The sequence below is a fragment of the Atractosteus spatula genome, chromosome 4, assembly GCF_055471065.1.
Source record: "Atractosteus spatula isolate fAtrSpa1 chromosome 4, fAtrSpa1.hap1, whole genome shotgun sequence".
Classification (NCBI taxonomy): domain Eukaryota; kingdom Metazoa; phylum Chordata; class Actinopteri; order Semionotiformes; family Lepisosteidae; genus Atractosteus; species Atractosteus spatula.
Window position 1 is genome coordinate 72944653 of NC_142709.1, and position 21685 is coordinate 72966337.

At 42.1% G+C, this 21685-nt stretch overlaps 1 protein-coding gene across 1 annotated transcript in view; it reads right to left on the reverse strand.

Moving 5' to 3' along the window:
• The window catches only part of naaladl2 (N-acetylated alpha-linked acidic dipeptidase like 2), a 259632-nt gene that overhangs the window by 6050 nt on the left and 231897 nt on the right, over positions 1 to 21685 (reverse strand). Inside the window, exons 12-13 of the mRNA XM_088913972.1 lie at positions 13998 to 14091; positions 5403 to 5601 (exon numbers count right to left, since the gene is read on the reverse strand). Of these exons, the coding sequence (XP_088770098.1) occupies positions 5403 to 5601; positions 13998 to 14091 (293 nt within the window). The remainder of the gene's footprint in view (positions 1 to 5402; positions 5602 to 13997; positions 14092 to 21685) is intronic.

A 21685-nucleotide genomic window follows, 5' to 3' on the forward strand; every position in this document is an offset into this window, starting at 1 on the left:
GTATTCCCAGCTGTGGTTGCCATGCGGCTCAATGAGATTGCTGAATACATTATTGATATGATGTTAATGAAATTGCAACATGCATCAGTCATGTTAATGAACGCGCATCTGTGACAGCCTTGGATGACTGCATTGTTTTGCAGAGAAACCCAAGGCCTAATAAGCCCAGATCTCCTTCAATGCAAACAATACAAAGTGTAAAAATCAATCAACCATAGACTGGAGACCTTTTAGATATCAATTTTATGTCTGAGAAGGTGTTGCTATTTCTCCTTCAGTTTGTTTGGAACCGAAAGCTGTGTCATTTAAAACCTTTATGAGCTTAGGCTTGTCTGGGTTTCAGAGAGGTATTAATCTTACGGCTAAATTCTGTTTAGGAAAATTTGGGAAATCTAAAAAAAAATGTAACTCCAGAAGAATATAGCAATTTTAATATATATACAGTATGAAGAAAAATGTAAAGGTGAAGAGGAGCCAATATCCAGTGGGAAAAACATACTTATCATACCTGCACACAGAGGGAGAAAAACACTCCTCTTTTAATTTATTTTGTCTTTCAAAGGATAACAATTGGTAAAGCGTCTTCATATTACAAACTGCGGGGGCACACAAAAATTAAACGAGCAGGTCAATAGCTCTCTCAGGCTAATCTGTATTGGGCTGCTGAACGGGCAGTAAACAGCCCTGATTACAGTACCACTCAGCATGCCTTACAGTGACTTCCAAAACTGAAACTTATTCTATACATCATTCTTTGATGAATGAGCTATACTGTACGTTCTGGAAAAACTGATTTTTTAATGCATTTTATACATTTATTATCATATTTAATTACTAGAATGGATTGTAGGTCACATATACACATGCAAACAAAAAAAACTGTGCAAGGAATTAACCAAGAGGAACTGGAAAGAAACCACAAAGAACACAATCTTTCGAACTGTTTAGTTCAAAGCAAAACAAAGAGCCTGGAGCCACAGTGCAGTCATTTGTGGGACAAAAATGAAGAGCTTTTGGGACATTTTTCTTCATGCTCCTGCATCGCATATTGATTTTTTCTTTAAGTGGGTAGCACAGACCAAAGTGGAATAAATAAGGTAATTCTTCATCTGTAAACAGGGAGGCTTAGGGTTAGTTTGCAGTCTTGACCTTCAGACTTCAAACCACGTTTATATCATTAAGAGTCCATTTATAATTTACAGACTGTCTTTTTATTGGGATAAAAAGTGTTCTTTAACTTTCAGGTCCTGCTCAGGACTGACTTTTGAAGTGCCAAAGCACAATTCCCACTTAATTAAAGCGTTATGAGTAGAAATTCAATTAAGGACGCATCAAAAACCGATGCAGTCTGCAGTGTTCACAGAACAAGGCTCAGACATGTCCTTTTTAATAAAACCTTGAAAATGGAGTCCCCTGATGCCAGGGCTTTGGCTACAGAGAGTGCTGCTCATGTGCACTGACCTTCGCAGCACAAAAAGCTCAGGCTTTGAAATGCGCTCTCTCCCCCAGTCAAGAGAGGCAGAGGAATTCAAGGTCTGCACGCTCCTGCCTGAACCACAGGGACACCCTTTTTCTTCCTCTCTGTGGAGCGCCGACACTCCAGAGCCAGTCGTGCTGATTTTCTGGTGCCAGAGTCTTCGCTTCATTGTCTGCCTTGTCAGGGGCTGTTTTGTTTTCTGTACAGATTCAGGTCAGAATGTGCTCTCCTCACTGCAGAAACCTTGTTTTTAGAAAGAAGTCTTAATTAGTCTTGTTTTGGCAATAGGTGCTGAAATGTTATGTGTGTTGGGTAACCATTAGAGTTGCCTGAGTCACCCATAGAGAAGCAAACTGGTAAAAAAAATAACTGAAAAAGCAGTCTGTCACCAGATAACTCAAACACAGTCTGAAGTGTGAAAATAATGAAACATGATATAATGCATGTTTTGAAGAGTCTGACCTGACTTCCCTTTTTAGCACTAGTTTCACACAGTAGCTCTAAAAAGAAGAAATCACCTTAACATCAGCCTACTTGAAGAACTCCTGCCCTTGAAGTTTACTTTTCTGAAGAGATTCACTGGAATAAAACTGTAATTGAAGCATAATACTAAACCAGAATGATAAAAGAAAACCTCCAGAAGCCTCAGGCTGGCCTCCACATCTCTCTTTTTTTCTCTCACACACTATCTAATGGACAAAGGCTTTCCTGGCTCAACACTACAAATTGGGCTCAACAAGGAGAGCTGTATCCCCGGTGCCTGTCAAGGTATATCAATTCCTTGCTGACAGTATAAAGACATGCGTTTCATCTGCAGTCTCAGACCATACAGAGTGCTTTTCAACACCATCACTCTTCTCTGTCTGAGCCAGGTCAAATTCTTCACAGCTGTCACCCTGCTTTTTCTGTCTGCTGTTTATTTATTTCATTATTTAAGATTGACAATATATGTATATTATCATTCCTCCTGCCCTGTGAACTACTTTCCGAGTCAATCACTCAAGTCATTATGAAACCTGAAGGTTACCCTCTTACAACGTGATAGAAATCAAAGATTTGTTTTGTGTTGATTTGGAAAAAAAAGGGACACTGGATACAGATGATAAAGACAGGTAAAAAACAAAAAATATCTACCTGCAGTACATTTAGCCGCACGGTAGAAGAACAACTGAAAAAAGAAATAATTATGCTCTCCATTATGCTCTCCCTGGGTGCTGTGCAGCTGTTGTTGTACAATTGTGATGTGTCAGGCTCAATTCTGCAACAGAAACTAAACCTCTAACCAATGACAAGGCATTTCTGAAAGACTCTGACCAACGAGCGCATTCTAATGACTTTTCATCTCCAGAATGAGCAGGCAACTAAACTAATACTGAGCCAGAATGTGTTCCAATACAAGATTGCACTCTGCATACTGAATTCTGCAGTATCGACAGCTGCCTGGAAAAGCAATCCTCTCCTGTTGCAGGTCCGGTACTGGTCAAGAACTCCGAACGGACTCTAAACCAGGAGCAAATAAAAAGAGCCGGGATGTGTGCATGCAAAACGAGAAATACCATACAAAAGGAACAAGGGAAATGATAAAGGGTGATGAAACAGAAAGACTATCAGACTGACAAGCCCCATAGCCCAGACAGACACGTGCCAAGACGTACACACACACTCACTGGGCAAAAAGCCACCTGCATGAGGTGGTGGGGCTCAGTAGGAGCAGTAGGAGCACCGTGAAAAGAATGGGGGCTGATCTGACTACCTGGTCATGAAAGATCCTACGGTGGTTATTGGGGTGTTTGTAAGGGCCTCCTGGACAAATCCAACCATAGGTATTTACAGTCTGGCCTCACTGACATCAATTTTTAATTCTTGAAAAACACTATGCACATTACACATTATTACTTGTACTGTACTTAATATGCTCAACAATCTCCATAAAGTAGACAACGATTAGGGCCAAGAGATGCACAAAATTCGAATTAAAAAAGTCAGACACAATAAACCTTTAATACCCTTTAAAAGGGTATGAGGCAACCCTTTTTTATTTCAATTGTGTTAGGAGCTGCGTACAGTTATACATGCTCTTACGTTTTAACGATAAACATTATAATAGCCGAGTCCTCATTTTATGAATTAATTTCAATTACATTAAAACTAATTACAGTGTGGATAATTAAAGACAGACTGAAAATCTGTGCAGTAATGTTGTAGACAATGCTGTATTTCTCATTGTTTTTATCTCATGTGGTTTTAACATTCTTAAATCTTAAATCCAGGAAAACATTGTAATTTAAGTTTTCTGTAAAGGAATGCCATCAATTCTAAACTGATAGTATTGTTTTGAAAATGGGAAATAAGATGTATCCTGCAGATACAAAAATTAATTTGATACATTTAAAAAAATCTGATATAATTTGGTTTTAATATAAATGTAATGTGGAATTATGGTCAGAATGGGCTTCTTTAAAGTGCATTCGCACATATAAATAAGCATGTTTTATGTTTTAGATTACGGAATATTGTAACTTCCAGTAAAAAACACACAAGATCTCAAAACTGTTTTTAAAATGGTACTTGCATGATATAATTCCAGAACTTTACCAGGACTAAACAGAAATCCCTATGTTCACCTTCATGAGACTCAGACTTAAACCTAAGCAACACTCACTCATCAACATCAGAGCACATTAAACTTTTTTTAGAATGGGAAACATTAATTGTATCGAAAAAAATGCCAAAGGCTTCTATTTTGTTTTTTGCATTTTCATAAGGGCATAAGAAGACTACAAATGACAGGATATCATTTTCCACAACATGGCTGGGCAGCCTGTTTCATACTCCCACACTCACTTTTACACTTTAACGCTTGTGTCAAAAAAAATCCTCCGTTCTCTGTTTTAAAAGTACTATCCTCTTGCTTCCATTTTTCCATTTTTCATATTTCATTGCTCATTCGGAAGAATCTGGCTCATTTTCCACTAAGAATGTAAGATAATCCTTATCTGTTGGGAGGCCAGTATATTCATTGAGTGCAAAGTGTTAATGTCGTACTGTATTTAACATCTTGATGCAAGCTGTTCTGGTCCTGGTGTTATAACTTTAGATTTGTCAATTCACAAAAGCACATCACTGAAAAAATGTCTAAAGACTCAAAAAGTTATCTTCTTTATTCATGCAATAAATAAAGTGCAAAAGTTCAGGCAAAAAAGCCAGAGACTTCATAGCACTCTTTAATTTATTAAAATAATTAATTTGCAAATAAGTATCTGTGTGTACATCCTGAATTAGGATATCACAGGGAGTTATAAGATTACTCATCAGGACTCTCCACAAAGATGCTGACTTAGCTCTCAGAGCTCAGAGCACAGAGCGCATAACACCGAACACCGAACACAGAACACAGAGCACAGAAAACAGAACACAGAGCAAAGAGCGCAAAGCAGAGAACAAATAACAAAGAGCACAGAACACAGAGCCCAAAGCACAGAAAACATAACACAGAATACATGACACAGAGTACAGAACACAGAGCACAGAGCCCAGAGAACAACAAAGAGCACATAACACAGAGCACAGAAAACAGAACAAGGAGCACAGAACACAGAGGCTGTTCTATAGCTCTTACGCTGAAATGGGGTAAGAAGAACTGTGACTTTGACTGCAGGTATGAAAATCCTAAAATGTACACAGAGTTTAGATTTGCAGGAGCTTCAGAGATTGTGAAGGGGATTCTTTTCAGTATAGACCATTTTCAATGCCCTCGCTCTGCAGTGAGAAAATGAGTGAGTGTCAAACTGATTCTTGTACTGTTTCAGAGCGGATCAGACCTGAGAAGGTCTCACTGCTAGGGCCCGGGTACTATCTGATGGGTTTCAAAGCAGGGCAAGGTGCTGTCTACAGCACATCTGTCTTGTGTCTGATCTGCTCTCACCTATAACAGCCCGGAGGCGCCGGAGAAACGAGGAAGTTCTTCTCCAGGTCCTGCAGCACGTCGTTCAGCATGCGGACGCGCAGGGGGTCCCGCTCGCGGGGGTCGTTGGCGGGGCGCATCTCGTCGGACTGGAAGAGCTGGGCGCTCTCTCTCAGAGCGCCAGCCAGGGCCAGCAGCCGGTCTGTAGGCAGCTTGTCATCTGGGAAACAGAAAAGAGGGATCTGGCATTTGAACACTCGACACTGAGTAGAGGGCAGGGTGCCCTGCTAACCCCATAACCCACACTCCTTGTCCCACGTTCACTGACACCATCGCACTTCCTCTCTCAAGGAGCCCAGAAACACAGGACCTGCAGGCTGTACTCCACACAACAAGGGCAGCCACAGCGCTGCAGGTATTACAGGGTGTTTGAAATAATGCAAAGGAGTCTAGAAACCTGGCTGACAGATAATAATTAGCCCATAACTGGTGCAAAACCATTTATTCAAATGAGTCACCCACGAGCCCAGCTGGATTGCAAACCCACAACGTGCTATTGCTCTGAAGGACAAGGTTTGTGGACCGCGGGTGTATCAGAGAATTACTCAAACAAAATTGATCTGGTTTATTCATTCTCTACTTCCTGTATATAAAGAAATAATGTACACAGAAATGCATTAAACCAAGAAAAACAAAAAGAGATTCTATGTTTCTTGACTGGTAATTATATCAAATGCATTCCATATAAAACAGATTTTTAGGAATGGTGCTCTTCTCTCTTCAATTTCTTAACATTCCCAAGTAATGTATATATTTTTAAGACTATTTGTTACCACATCGGGATTGCATAATCATAATGATTACAGACACTTTCCGCATAAAGGCAAGACTATTAAATGCTTCAGAAAATTTCCAATTGAAAAAAGAAAGAAAAAATACAGGAATGGCACAAAATTGAATTTGCTCTTCAACGTGATAGCTACTGTACAGTTTTAACATGAACATCTCTTGATTTAAATTCAACACTTTTACTGTATTGTACATCCGGAAGATTTATTTGCCATTGTATGGCTTCTACCTTGGCATAAAAAGGCCAAGAGATACAGTATGTTAAAATTGTATAATGTACTAGTAGGACCAAATTTAGAATATTGTTTACAATTCTGGTCAACATATCACTGCAGAGATTTTTCCTGTTCTGGAAATTAGTCCAAAGAAGAACAGCCAGATACACTCCAAGTTGTAAAGTGATGTCCCTACTCTGACAGGCTAAAAAAACTGAATTAAACCTTTATAATGTGCAACCGACAAGACTATTAGGGGACCTGATTTGGGTATTCAACGTCCTCACTGACAATGTTGACGCAATGGATTCAGAGTCGGTGAAACATGGACCAGCAGACACGAGTGGAAACTAGGGGAACACTAAGACCAGGAGTCTTAGAGTCAAGAGGGGAGGCCTTTCATGACACAGAGCCCTGTTGTTGAGAAAGTCTTTCCAAAGCCTCACAAAACAGAAAACCTGGGTGTGTTTACCTGCTTACAGTTTAATTTGCTCAACCCACGCAGTGACGAATTCTGGAATTTTCAGATACTGTCGTTCCCACTGTACAATGAAGAATATTTTGAACATCAGGGTGTGCACTCATACAGGACATCTTGCATGAAGGCATTCTGACAACAATGTTTGAATGAATGTTCCGAAATAAAAAATGTCAGGTGTTCGACAAGTAGTCCAGATGAAATGACAGACGCCTGGACTGTGAACATGCTTTTGCTGTAATTTTTATGACAGTGAATTGTGTTTAGCAAAATTTCCTCCCTACAGCAGTTGATTTTGTTTTCATATTGTCTCCAGTAATCACATTGCAGCCAATAAGACAGCTCCTGGCACGGCTGTTATAAAATGACATACTGTACAACCAGCACTGCAACATGAGAACAGACAATGGAACCCCTCAAACCTTATTCAGGGTCACTTTGATCAGAATGCAACAAGAATACCCCAAATACAGAATGCGACTCAAGACATTACCTGTCGATGGTAGAGAGTAAAAATCATTTCTTTATGAGGCAAATCTAGTTAAGCACAGAGAAAGACATGCTGCAACACCCACACAATTGCATACAGTATACTGTCATGTGAGATTTACTAGTCATTAATCAGGAGCCCTCAAGTCAATGGAATAGTCTCCATGACTGTGTGAGGTGACCCTAATGGTTAACATCATCCTCCCTGGGCTGAGCCAGAATCCTAACTCTAACCCTAACCCTCAGCCCCCAACCCCCAGCCCCCAACCCAAACCGTTAACCCTTCACCCTTAACCCTTGGCCCTTGACCCTTAACTTTAACTCTCAGATTCTAAAAACAGCTGGGCGACACCAGTAGGTGTGCTGTTCAGTTCACATACCATTACAACGTCTGTTGAAGGCTATCCTGCCAGAATGAAATAATACTGTGTTGAAAATATCACAGGTTCTGTGAAATACTGTACATGCGCACATTCTGTCCAGGTCTTCCTGATGCTTCACTCAGTAGTCTTTCCTGTTCAAGGCTGAAAGCTCAGCTCCTGCTGCCTGTCAGAGTCCCACATGTACCTGCTTGGAGACTTCTGGTCACATGCGATTGAGAACGGCAGCATCATTCTTGAGCTCCTCTCAATCTCCACCTTAAATAACTAATTATACAGCAAAATCTTTTGTTTTCAGATGCTCTCAAAACAGAAACAAATAAGAACTTTAAGTTTCTTGGCTAGAAAATCACTTCCAGGGCAAAAAATAAAAAGGCCCAAAGCTAAAGAATCCGATCTCCTGACTGCAAACGATCGGAAGGCAACAGGAGTCGCAAGGAGCTGAAACTGTGCAGATGGAAAGTGAGTCCTAATCTAAAGAGAAACAGGAATACTCAGCTGAACTGGGAAAAAAATCCTTGAAATTAAGGGATTTAGAAGAGAAAACATGCACAATGTGTCTGCTTGCTCTTCTCTGGATGGATTCCAGAGCAGAAATATCTTCTCTATAATCTGGTGATCAAAATGGTACACTATCTTCCAAATAGGCCCTATTAGTGTATTTCTTATACAGATATTTCTTATCTGTTTGCAGTCTTAGTGATGGCCATTTTCAGTAATTTTAAATGAACCCCCCACGTGGGACTATATTAAAATTCTATGAAGTAAAAATAGCTTAAATAGATTAAGCACTGCAAAGGGAGCAAATTCAGCTACAAGAACATATAACCTGGCATATATCTGCCAAATGCAATAAGGTATATTTAAAAGGAAACAATAAGATTCTTATACAGTAGGCACTTTTGTATACTGTATATGTAATCTTCTAAAAGAAACTGCTCTCCTGTTCTGGGTCTTAGTTATCCACGAGTAACGTGTCCAATATTTTGTATAAACAATCCTTTTCCAGGAAAAGAGTTTCTTTGAAAGAGAGATCATTTTATACCATTCTTGGTATTCATCTGCCAAAGGCAGAAATGGAACCTACTCACGGCACTTTCAGGTTGGGATGAGATTCTGAAAGCTGCTAGTGTGCTGAAATGTGCCCTCGTGAGTTATAACCCATCTGGATGTGGCTCAGCAGGAGAGCTCAGGATCCAGCAGGATCCAGATCTGCTGTCGCCCCCTGCTGTTTGCCCCAGCGCCAGACAGGCGCCCGGCCCACGTGAGAAGAGATCCGCTCAGTGCCACACTCACGATAGTATAGTCACATCGTCATCGCTCCACTTTCAACAACCCCGTGCCCAATCCAGGCTATCCCAGGAAGCACTGGGCCCTAGGCAGGATACACACTGGGCAGGATGATACGATCACAAAGTATTACTTTAGTATTAAAGTAAAAAAGGAGATTAAACATGCACGGGCATCTTAACAAAAAAAACGTGCCATGAGTCTCTGGCTATGAAGTGAGAGAGCGCAACTCAAATTAAACAGCTGGAGATCTGAATGAATTTCAACCACAGCACTACGGTTTTCTTTAATATATATATACATTAACATAATCAAGGGTGCAAATGTCATTATGACTCATTAAAAATGTATTAATTTTCGGTTCTTGCTGTGTCTGAGCCCTACTGAAGCCACTGGTAGCACTTCACTGACTCTGTTGTTCAGTGGTGAGGCTTCATTAATGGAAACAGCGCTGCGATGAACCCTCACAAGATGGCGAACTACGACATGTGACTTTTATTGTTTTCTCTCCACACAACAACTGCAGAAAAGCTCCCCGAAGCTCACAACAATACAAGCAGGACTGACACATCAGCCCCAAGCTCACAGCTACTGATGTGGGCTCTGACCTTTAACACACATGATCACAAAAGATTATCTTTCTGTTAAAGCTGCTTCTTAGTTTTGCACAGACATTATATTTAGCTGCAATAAATTGCATCCTCAAGGCCTGATTTAAAATTCGATAATGGGAACGGGTATGGTGGTAAACTGAACCTCCGTAAATCTCTCCTCTCCTGTGTTATTGCCCAGGACTGCTGCAAAAGACTTTTTTATGGTGGTTATTTTTTGTTTGTCAGCTTTGTCACCTCCATATTTAAGAATTCGGGTTTATGAGTTTTTCACTTTACTGAGAATACAAGTTCTATTGTGTTCTGTTAACCAGGAAAGGACATGAGAATGACTAGAAATCACAACTAATGTATTAAGAATCAAATGTTCATCAATATTGGGTTATCAGAGCACATGTACTGAGAGGCATTAAAAATGCAACAAGTGTTATTGATTTCAATAATGCATTTTAGTGCCTCTTAGTATATTACAGAATCTCTTAGTGAATACTGTATATAACTACAGTAGCATTAAGCTTTCAATATCTTCCCACTCATTGCACCTTTGACTGACTAATAATACAAGACCACTTTGAGCATAATAAAGAAAACCTGAGCACTACAGCTTATGTACACCAAGAACGACAAAAACGTTTTTCTTCCAATATATTATCTTTGACTGAAACCTTGTACCCCTGTTACTTGTCTCCAATTCACTGTTTGTGCTCTTTTTTAATGCTTGAAAAACTTGTCTTTCTTCTGTGTCTCGATGTGTGTGCGAGATAATAACGATTCTACGGCGTGGAGGAGAACGGGAGTGGAAGTCACCTGAGAATATGCACGCAGTGCGAGTACTCCGCAAAGGAAAAAAGGCAGGATAAATTTAGCACCAGAAGCTCTCTGCGGGGGGGATGTGAGTTATGAAAGACGCGGGGGGGGCAGTAATCTACAGTACTGTATCTCATGATCTCGTGGAGGGACAGCAGCAGGCGCATTGTCTGCACCAGGCTCAGGTATGCATCCAGAATGAGTTCATTTCCAAAAAAAGAATGAGAAAGCAAGTCCCACCCTGTCCTCTCCAACCAAAGGCAAATTTCCAAATGGCATTCTCTTTAATTGCGAGACCCACCAATCAAGGCACAGAACGGCAGAGTAACATAGACGCAGGCAGCATATTTATATGTACTGTAAAATCCTCTCTATGTTTCCCAGAACCAACACAGTTCTCCCTAGTATTCCTATTTTGATCAGACAGCGTGCTTCGCAATTTCATTTTAATAATAATAATAATTAAAAAAAGCACACAAAGGGTGCTTGAAGGTTTCAATCAGATATGCCGGTTTATTCTCAGACAATCCATAAAAGCGCTGGTGAATGCCCCAATCTGGTGTGAAGTCTGCGAAAATCCATTTACTGCTCCAATCCCAGAACAGCATGCGGCAATTTCAAAATAGAGATCAACCCTGGCACCTAGCAGTGCACGTGTATATGCATATGTATATATAATCCTTATCCCCCACTGTATTTTGAACTGCAGCGATAAAGACATGCTTTACTGGAGTCAGTGCAGTGATCTTGCATCAGGGGAGAGGCGCAGACTGGGGCCTCACCTGGCGGCTCTGGTGACGGACGTGCTGCTTTGTCTACATTAGTCTTAGTCGAAGGACATACTGTACAGTAAGACCACTCTGCTACACAGAAAAACAACCGCCTTTAAAATGAACTGTGTGATCATACAAAAAATGCAGAGATTTGACAGTCTCGATTTTTTCATTTAAATATGGCCAGTTGACGCAAAACCCCATTCATTGTGATGAATTGCCTGTATTGTTATTAGTTTTGCTGAGAAGCCCTAAAAGAGAGTCTTTAAGGAGGTAGAGCCAATGCTGTTAACTATTGTAGATACTGTATGTCCCTAATGAAATCAGAATCCTGAAGTCCTCATTGAGAACTGACTGCAAGGATCTTCTGGTTTCAGAAGGACAGGTTACAAATAAGATCTGAAGCTGATATTTAGACACGAGGGTGAAACGATTCTTTAAGAATCTGTGATCCTCACAGGGCAGCAAGGATGCTGGGTCAGGGGGTTACAGTACAGGCCTCTCTTTGCTGATGTCTCTTCTTCAAGTGCAGACCCAGAGACATACCGATGCCAGAGATACTGCTAACAGCCCTGACAAGAGCACAGGAGAGGTTACAAACCAGAGGGGGCCCATCAGCTTCTTGGTTGCTAGTAGCTAATGGCCACAGCCAGTCATTTTTGGAAAGAAGCCAGTGACAGCTTCTCTTTCTCCTGTAACTGATTGTGGAAAGAAGAGCCTCCTGTTCTTGAATTTAAATGCACTTCCATGTAGTTTCTACTTCTGTCCTCTGATTCACTGTTGACTGAAGACATTCACTGGGGAGACTCTGTCCAAGACTCTGTCCAAGCCCTTGAGGATATCAGATGGATATAACTGAAGTACAATTCGTTCACCACTCCAGTCCAGAACACCGCTGTCCAGTCCAGAAACACATGTGTATTCATACTGAAAGAAAATGTACATGAACTCTGACAGTAATGTTTCAAAACGATCACGAAAATCTAACTTCCTGATAATTCCTAGGGGATACAGTGCCTTTGAAAGGCTGAAGAATAAGAAATATGTCATACATTCCTCATCTGAAACAAATATTTAAACCGATTGATACACATGTGCTATACGATGCCCAGCAATTGCTTTCTCCGAATCTTTAAAGAAATGGTCTGAATCCAGATGTGCAGCCCCTTATGTCAAGGGCATCTGGATACGCCACCAATACGGTCCTGGATAAAGACTCTCGATTGAATTCCCAAACGCAATCGCCAAGGTCACTCGCTTTCAGTCTTACAGCTTTCGCACAGTGATCAATAAATCCACCCAAACAAATTCTATTCCATTAAATCACCCCTAGGAGATTGGCTGTGGGCTGTGAGGAGTGGTGAGACCTGCCAGGCTGAACCACAGCCGTAAATTAACCCTCTGGACAACCTGATGACCAACTGCTTCAAATTACTCCAGGCAATGAGGTGCTTTTACGGGGGCATTATAAACCTTTTACGCCCATCTGAGGTGGACTGAAAGTCACAGCAATTCAGCTGTTTGAATCCTTGCAAGGATTTTAACTTTGAAATCTGGGCCATTCTCTACTCTTCTCCAGCAGCTGCCTTGACACTGCAATTGGAATGCAATTCTAGCTGTATTGTGGTGTGCTGCTGTGAGGGTTTTACGATGGCGTTTTCATTGCTTTTTACTGCTACCCAACAGTAGGAGCGTATAATAATCCCACATCCGCTACGTCCAAACAGTCTACAACGTGTTTGGAATGAAGGAAAACTTCCAGTCCAAGTACTGCTGGCTGCAATGTATTCAGAAGTGCTTTATCTCTAAGCATGTTTGCTGGGTCATCCAGGCACAGGAATTTCTTGTGCTTTCAGACTGTTACGAGTGGAGGCCAAAGGCAAAGCTAAGAAGATTCACACACACAAGCCCATTATACTGTATCTACAGAAGATGTACTGTAGAAAAATAATACTGGGTCACCTGGGAACACAACGTGGTTATGAATGAAGATGACATATTTGCATGAGTTAAGTTTGGAAGCAGAAAAGTCTCGAGCCAGTATAATTAATCACTTGAGCACAGAGAACATTTTATTTCATAAACACTAAATTATAGATTGCCATACACTCTGATATCGCTGCCAAGTCCAATAAGAAAATATATTGTCATCAGCAGACTGTGTGCACTGATCAGCAATCAGTCTGAAACATCCCAGAGCAGGCTGGACTGAGACTCCAGCATAGCCTCCAGTGACCATCTCTGAATCCAGCTCTCGAAAGCAGCTTTGTGTTCAGAAGAAGGCACACTCATTTGCCTAAAGGATATTTGTTCTCATGCAATGCATTTGTCATTTGTGGTTGGCACGAATGGGGGGTGGAAAGTTTGATTTGGTCTGGGCCCAACTAATTTTATCTGCAGAATATTATTCCTTACAATTAACCTTCTTGTGGTCTGATCCTGCACTTCAAAAACTTACACTACTATATCACATTTAAGTACAATAAACTTGAACCAGTGGTTTCACAGACCTTTTTTAGCTAATGACAAATCTTTATTTGTAGCAAATGCAGTACATTTCCCTACCTTTCACTAAGCCTGGGCTGTTCAATGTGGTAAGAAGGTCTAGGTCTGTGTCAGTGAAACAACATCACATTGTTCTGTCTATTTAAAAGATCGCTCTCTTACCTAAACTGATGTAAAGCAGAGCACGGCTGTGCGCATTACACAGAAATTACTTACTACCTTGCAGTTTGTTCTGCACGTCCAGGGCGATGTCTAGTGCGTTCACTGGCAGAACGGGCTCATTGACCAGGCGCAAGATGGCTTCACCTGTAAGCTGAAAGAAAAAGATGTGAACAAAAAACTCTGGTGTAGACACAGAGTACTAAACAGAAATTGTGGCTTTTGTATTTTGCTTTTTTCATTGCTTTTAATAATAATAATAATAATAATAATTGCTTTCACTTATATAGCGCTTTTCTGGACACTCCACTCAAAGCGCTTTACAGGTAATGGGATCCCCTCCACCACCACCAGTGTGCAGCCCCACCGGATGATGGGACGGCAGCCATAGTGGGCCAGTACGCTCCCCACACACCAGCTCTCAGTGGGGAGGAGAAGAGAGTGATGAAGCCTGGTCAGAGATGGGGATTATTAGGAGGCCATGATTGGTAAAGGCCAGGGGGAAATTTGGCCAGGACACCAGAGTAACACCCCTACTCTTTTTGAGAAGCGTCCTGGGATTTTTAATGACTACAGAGAATCGGGCTTTGGTTTTATGTCTCATCAGAAGGACAGCACCTTTTTACAGTACAGTGTCCCCGTCACTATACTGAGGCATTAGGACCCACACAGACCACAGAGTGAGCGCCCCCTGCTGGCCCCACTAACACCTCTTCCAGCAGCTGCCTTAGTTTTTCCCAGGAGTCTCCCACCCAGGTACTGGCCAGGCTCACACTGCTGAGCTCCAGTGGGTTCAGTGGGTTTAATGAAAAGTAACCTTCTTGGAAAAAAAATCTAAATTTTGAGTGTGTGATTGGTACAGTTTATAAGGGCAGAGTGTGTGTTGTATAAAGACAGGGACGATACTTTAATAGCGCAGACAACACAGTAAACGGCTCAGAGTTCAAATGCAGCTGGGAAAATCCAGAACCAACCCATCAGACCAATTCTCAATATTTTCTCCCAGAAAATCTCCCAGTTTCTCCTGCTTTGAGTTTCTCAGTCTCCTTCCCGTGGAGCCGCAGTGGAGGACTCGAACCCGGGAGGAGACGTTTCCCTTGCGTGGTCAGCAGGCCCCTGCTGCAGCCCGGCCCCCTCCCTCCAGCCCGCGGGCGCGAGCAGCGCAGGGAGCGCTTCTGACACCGAGTCACCAGCAGGAGGGTTTTTACATTACACTGCAAGATTTTTAATGGCACAACTCTAGTATTTATTAAATCACGTACAATGTAAGTTAAGAAGCACAGAAATCAATCATTGAGGGAAAAGATTAGAGCATTGATTTGAGCAGAGTGAGTAATAAGGCTGCAGAAACATACATCAAGCCTGTGTAATGCAGCACGACAGAAAAGGCCACTGATTTCTTATTTATAGCCCTATTTTTGGACATTTTGTCCTCTGGGAACAGTGTAGAATATACACATGTGAAATGAGAAATAAAAAGACTGCCCTTTTCATTTCAACAGATTTCAGACTTATTGTTTAATAATTCATTTAAATAAAATAATTTAGTTGAACAAGAAGACTTTGTCTGTGGAAAACGAGATCAACAAGATAAGAGATTGAGAAATGAGCAGTGCTTGCTTTTCATATCCGCTATCGTTTCTTTCCAACCCTGGGAGTTAATGTCCCCATACTGTATAGCCCACAATTAAATTTTTATATTAAAAAGGAAACATGAACCAATCCTTAAAAGACAAAGGCAATGGATCTCTCCCTCGCTTGCGTCCTGCATTACCTGTGAATTAAAACAGTCTGTAGGGAAGACCAGGAGGATTTTGGCACATACATTGTTTTCAAAGTCATATTGCAAAGTTCCGATGGTAATCAGATTACACTGGAGTTACAGAGTATCAGATGCTATGAATGCTAATGTGTTCAGCCGGAAGACAGTAATGTGAAATTCGCCGCCCGGACAGGAACAGCATTCCGAATCACTACGTTCGGAGGGATGCTCAGAGGGTCTGTCTTTGTGGTTGGGGTGTGCAGAGTGAGGCAGTGTCGCTCTGTCAGCGCGACCCAGAGAAATCAGCCTGTGCAAAAGAAGGACACGAGGGACACGTTTTACCCAGCAAACCCGGGGCTGGGACAGTCTTAGGAGCTGGAGGACAGGCACACACAACTGACTTCTGCTGTTTCTGCTGTTCTTTAAACAAAGAGTAGTTTTGCTTACAGTATGTAACACTTGACCTTTTATCCACCTACTGTATATTTATGACAGTTGGCACCAATGCCTACACTTTTATTCCACTTGTGTCCCGAGTTTCGCCAGGTGCAATTCATTTCCTTCCCTTCTCCGTTTCCCACCTGCTCTCTCCCTCAGGAGCACGACAATATCTTCATCCAGCTGAGTGGCTTTTTCTGCCTCTCGGGAGAAACAGCCAAGTGATATTAAAAAAAAAATACTGGATGAGCTAATGATGTAACAGTGAAGTCAACAGGCAGGTGCACCTTCGCGCAGACTGGCTTCCAGCAGGACAGAGGAGCTGCAGCAAAAGCAATCAAAACACGACTGCAGTTTTATACAAAAGGACACTTGTCAAGGTATCTACTGTACCACAGCACTGTGGCTCTTCAACAGGCTCTTCATTTTTCTCTTTATCTGCATCATTCATAATGCATTATTGTTTAAGTCTTCTTTTGTGTTTATCTGAGTAAGGATATATAAGAACATAAGAAAGGCTACAGATGAAAGGAGGCTGTAAATCCCATTTAGTTCATTTAGTGTTAAGTGCCTAATTGATCCAAGGACCTCATGCAACCATTTCTTTAAAAAAGTCAGGGTTGCAGCTTCAACAACCTGGCTGTGCATCTTGTTCCAGGATCCTTTTGGGTGAACAAGTGTCTATGCTCAGTATAAAACATACTTCCCCATAGTTCCACTTGGAAGTCCACTGCACTGACTTTGTCCACGCCTTTGGGGAATATCTGATAGGTGAATGAGATCCCCTTGCAGTATTCTCCATGCAAGACTAAAACAGGTTTAGTTATTTAAGCCTGACAGTGTAAGACATTCACTTGAGCCCAGGAATGTATCTGGTTGTTCTTCTCTGGACCGATTCCACAGCAGTTGTATCGTTCTCGCATCTTGGCGACAAAAATTGCATGATACGCTAAACAAGGTCTTTCTTACTAGTGCACTGCACAAGTCTTGCACAACATCCCTTAAGTTCTACGCTTTTATCTGTACATCACAGCATTCTGATCTTATGACTTTTTTATATGCCTTATTACTGCTTTCCGACATTGTTTAACGCTTGTTTGAATTAAATGTCATCTGCCAAGTGTTTGCCCAGTCTCCTATTTGTTCTAATTTCTTTTAAATTTACTTTGTTGCTTCTACGGTTTGTGCTCCTTATCATCTACGAACATGACTAGCTTACTGACTACACCACACTATAAAGCACTGATATAAATTAAGAAATGCTGTGGATCCCACTGGACACTAATTACCCTTCACCCTTCACCCTTCCGTTGTACTGGGGTGTGTACAGTACGTTACCCACTTCGTAATCCTTATACTGTACGTGCATTGCTTTGAGTGCCTATTGCTTGTAATTTGGGAAGTACTGTTGTGAACGGACATTTACCAAAAGCCTTCTAAAAATCTACAGTAAGTATGCCATGGCCTATGTCTGTTTATCACAGTAACTGAGATAAAAAAAATATTCATTTTCATCACAGGGAGATGCAATCATGGAAACTTAACCTATGATTTTTCCACACAGCTTATGATCATAATATCTCATTTCCCCTCGTCTGTTTGAACTTTATACCTTTACAGCTCTCCCCCAGCTTCCACCACTGAGGCTACCGTATCTGCTGCCCTCCTGCAGAACCTGTCATTCTGTGTATGTACTTCAGGCTTTAAATCTTAGTTGCCTTCTTTCCCGGACATGCTGAAGTACCTGGAGGTTTCACAGAGAATATATTTGTGTATATTAAGGGCCTGGAGGAACGGCAGACTGAAGGCATCCAGTATTTATTGACAGCAGAGGTCTCCCTAGGAGAAGCTTAGCTCTGTGATGAAGTAGTGCATACTAATTCACAGCAGACACCTCCTTCTCAACAAAGCAAATCACCCAGTCACTTATGCCTCTTCTTGTTTAACTAATTGCCTGCCTTCATTGCCCTCCATTGGTATATTAAGCTTCTTCATCATTATTCTAAGAGTGTTATTATGCGTGTACTGTATATGTGGTGCCAGTTTCACGTATTATATAGGCTTGCGTTTGAAGCCTTATGTGATATCTCCTGCAATTTGCAGGAGCGCTTCATCAGGCCTTTGTTGTGCTGGGCCTCTCATGATGTGGTTTGTTAACGATTCTGTTTAAAGCAAAGTGCAGGGTCTGGAGACAGACACTGACAGAAGCTCCTCTCCACCCCTGTGATGGGGCTGGGTGTGCAGCTCACTCCTCATGCAGGCAGAGCTGGGGGGCTTCTCTCAGTGCTCAGGGCAGGTAGAGGGGGGGAACAGCGCCTGCATGCAGGATTGCAGAAGCGACGGTGGTCACTGTCGGAAACATGTGAAGGGCTCACGAATGAATGTAGTCTACCTGGAGGAAGATTTTACTGTCCCCATGCATCCCTCCCTTTTTAAAAATGTGACGAGAAAAAAAGGCAACAGTTATTTAGTCTGAAGAATCTATTCCTTCAAAACTGTCTCACCACATACCACAGTCTCTCCACTCTCTCTTCCTCTGTGTGACAAACACACAAGTCCCCAGACCACAACACACTGACCAACACACATGTCCCCTGGCCACAACACACTGACCAACACACACGTCCCCTGTTCACAACACACTGACCAGCACACACATAACCACACCACAACACACTGACCAGCACACACATAACCACACCACAACACACTGACCAGCACACACATCCCCACACCACAACACACTGACCAGCACACGTCCCCTGGCCACAACACACTGACCAGCACACGTCCCCTGGCCACAACACACTGACCAGCACACACATAACCACACCACAACACACTGACCAGCACACACATCCCCTGGCCACAACACACTGACCAGCAAACATGTCCCCAGGTCACAACACACTGACCAACACACACATTCCCTGGCCACAACACACTGACCAGCACACAAGTCCCCTGACATTGGTATGATATTGCCAGGCACCCCGGCAACAAAGGAGACACATATATTGAAAATCATGAGCTCTGAAACCCCTTGCACTCCAGATCCCTCGTAATCGAGGTTACATGGTGCTGGGCGAAGCTGTGTCATTAAAGCACAGCCTGCTCTGCGCTGCGGATGATGGGAGACACCTCTAGATCCTGCCCGGCCGACAGTTCAGTCAGCCCACGTGTTTGCCTGGAGCAACACTGACTGCTTGGAATGGGATCTATTATCCTACGAAAGCATCTGGAACCCTCAAGCTGTTAAGATTTTAAAATAGATAAACCCACAATGCACAAGATATCATGCTCGGCTACAGGTTTCTCTTTTTGTCTTCCTTTCTGGAAACGCAAGAAGAAATGGCACCGTAAAACGTCTGCAGAGCCGGGCGCGGCGTGGCCGTGGGATCACCCTGGCTGGAGGGGTCCGCGCGCTGTGCTGTGTGAACGTGCCCTCGCGGAGGGAGATGGCAAGCAGGCACAGCAGCGCGAGAAAATCTGCTTCGGGATCAGTCTGGAGTCCCCGAACCTTCCACCTGCACCGCAGAGGAGCGGCAGGAACGGAAGGGCGCCTCCTTGGAAGGTGAAATCCCATTTTCCGATTTCGGCCCCATTTCATTCGCCCTGGAGCACAGATAGCACCACCGGCAAGCTCTGTATCAGTCCTCCCACAGACCTCTATTGCACCAGAGGCAAACAAGGCCCTGTGTAGCAGCAGTGAGCTGCAGTGGGGTATTTACTCGTGACCGAGAAGCCCCTGCTTCTGGCCCCCAAAGCAAGGAGTCCAGCGGTCAGTGTCCTTCTAGGCCTTTCACTGCAGAGATATTGATAGAGGATCTTTTCACACAGGCCTTTCCTCTGCCGGAAAATGTAGCACAAAGGATATTGATCAATAATTGAGCTCATTCTCATTGTAATATTTATGTATCAGACTGCCGATGAACAGAAAACAGCAGCATTTGTCCATGAAGGCACTCAATACTGTACATTGGTCAGATTTTTTCCCACTTTTACAATAATTTTGTTTTTTACAAAAATGCAAAGAGCAATGTTTCTTGTCTAAAAGAGGATGTCTTTCTATATGTTTTGCCAGAACATTTCCTCTGAAATAACTGTTGTTATCATTAATGTTTCCTCCTTGTTTTAATTGCTGTCTGTTATATTAAAGCGCAGTGTGTTCTGTGATGACAGTCTATAAAAAAGAAAAACTAAAAATATTTTTTGTGTGGACTTTCCACAAAACAGTTTTTCTTTATACTGTAAGTGCATTTGAATTTCAATTAGTGCCTGCTTAAGTGGAAATGTTATAGTATCCATTAAGTCAATGTGTTGATTGAAATATTTGCAAATGTTTTAAAATAAAGCAAATACACTTAAAAAACTTCCTTGTCATATCTTCATATTGCACAAGGCTCAGCTGTGTCATGGTTCAACCCAGGGGACACCCAGAGCCTTAGCCAATAAGAATGATCCCTTTCCACATCAGTAACACTTAGAAATTCAATATGCTTGTGCCCTTTCCACGACACCACTGTTATTACAAAGAGGACTGTCACAGAATGTATTGTACTTTCTGCTAATTTGAAATATATTTTAGGCGTAAATGATTGAATGTCTTCTTCTGATAAGGAATTGGCTGAGTATTTGGACAGATTTGTTGCAGAAAATGTTCTAAAAAATGGGAGAGACTTGCCATCACCGTTTCAAGAATGAAGCCATTTACTTCCTTCAGTAGAAGAAAAGCAAATAAGTCATATTTACTCACATGTTGGAATATGTGTACAGTAGGTAAAAGATAATTTATGAAACACATTTGTGTGCCTTGTACACTCCAGTGGAAAAGCAAACACTCAAGCATGGAAAATAATTTTTACATGCTAAACACATTTTAAATATCTTTTCATTACCTCCAGCTGCAGAAATAGAGAAGCTAAGCAATAAAGAGATACTGTACGACTTGAAAAATCTGCTAAAAAACCTACTGAAATGCAGGTTAATGCAATCAGTTACACAGAGGGAAACAAACCTTCGATATCACAATTTGGAAAGGAAACTGAAGCACAACTGCAGAAAAGCCCAATTAATGTGTAATTACTAATTAATAGTTCAACATTATCTACAGATGATTATCCATGTTAGTTTATTTGCATGTGCCCCCGGCATCACCTGGTGTTTCAGTCTCTGCTGTGGAGACACAGCGCTACCGACAGAGAGCCTCTCATACTGTACCTGCAGAGAGCAAGGGCCAAGATCGCATCCATCAACCACTGTCACAACCCATCACTCCACAAAGCTGACCAGTACGCAGTGCACAAACCCAACTCATGTCCTCTCGGAGTTTGCAACAAAGCACCAGGGTAATCCTTCAAATACAGGGCAAAAGGTGAAGTGGTCAGATGAGACCTAATCGTTCTGGTCTAAAACACAAGCTTCACAAATTTCCCAGTCAGCACCACCCCCACAGTCAAGCGTGGTGGTGGCAGCATCGCGCTGTCGGGCTGCCTCTCCCCAGCTGGGACAGGAAAGCTTGTTAGAACTGAGGGAGAAAAGGAAGGAG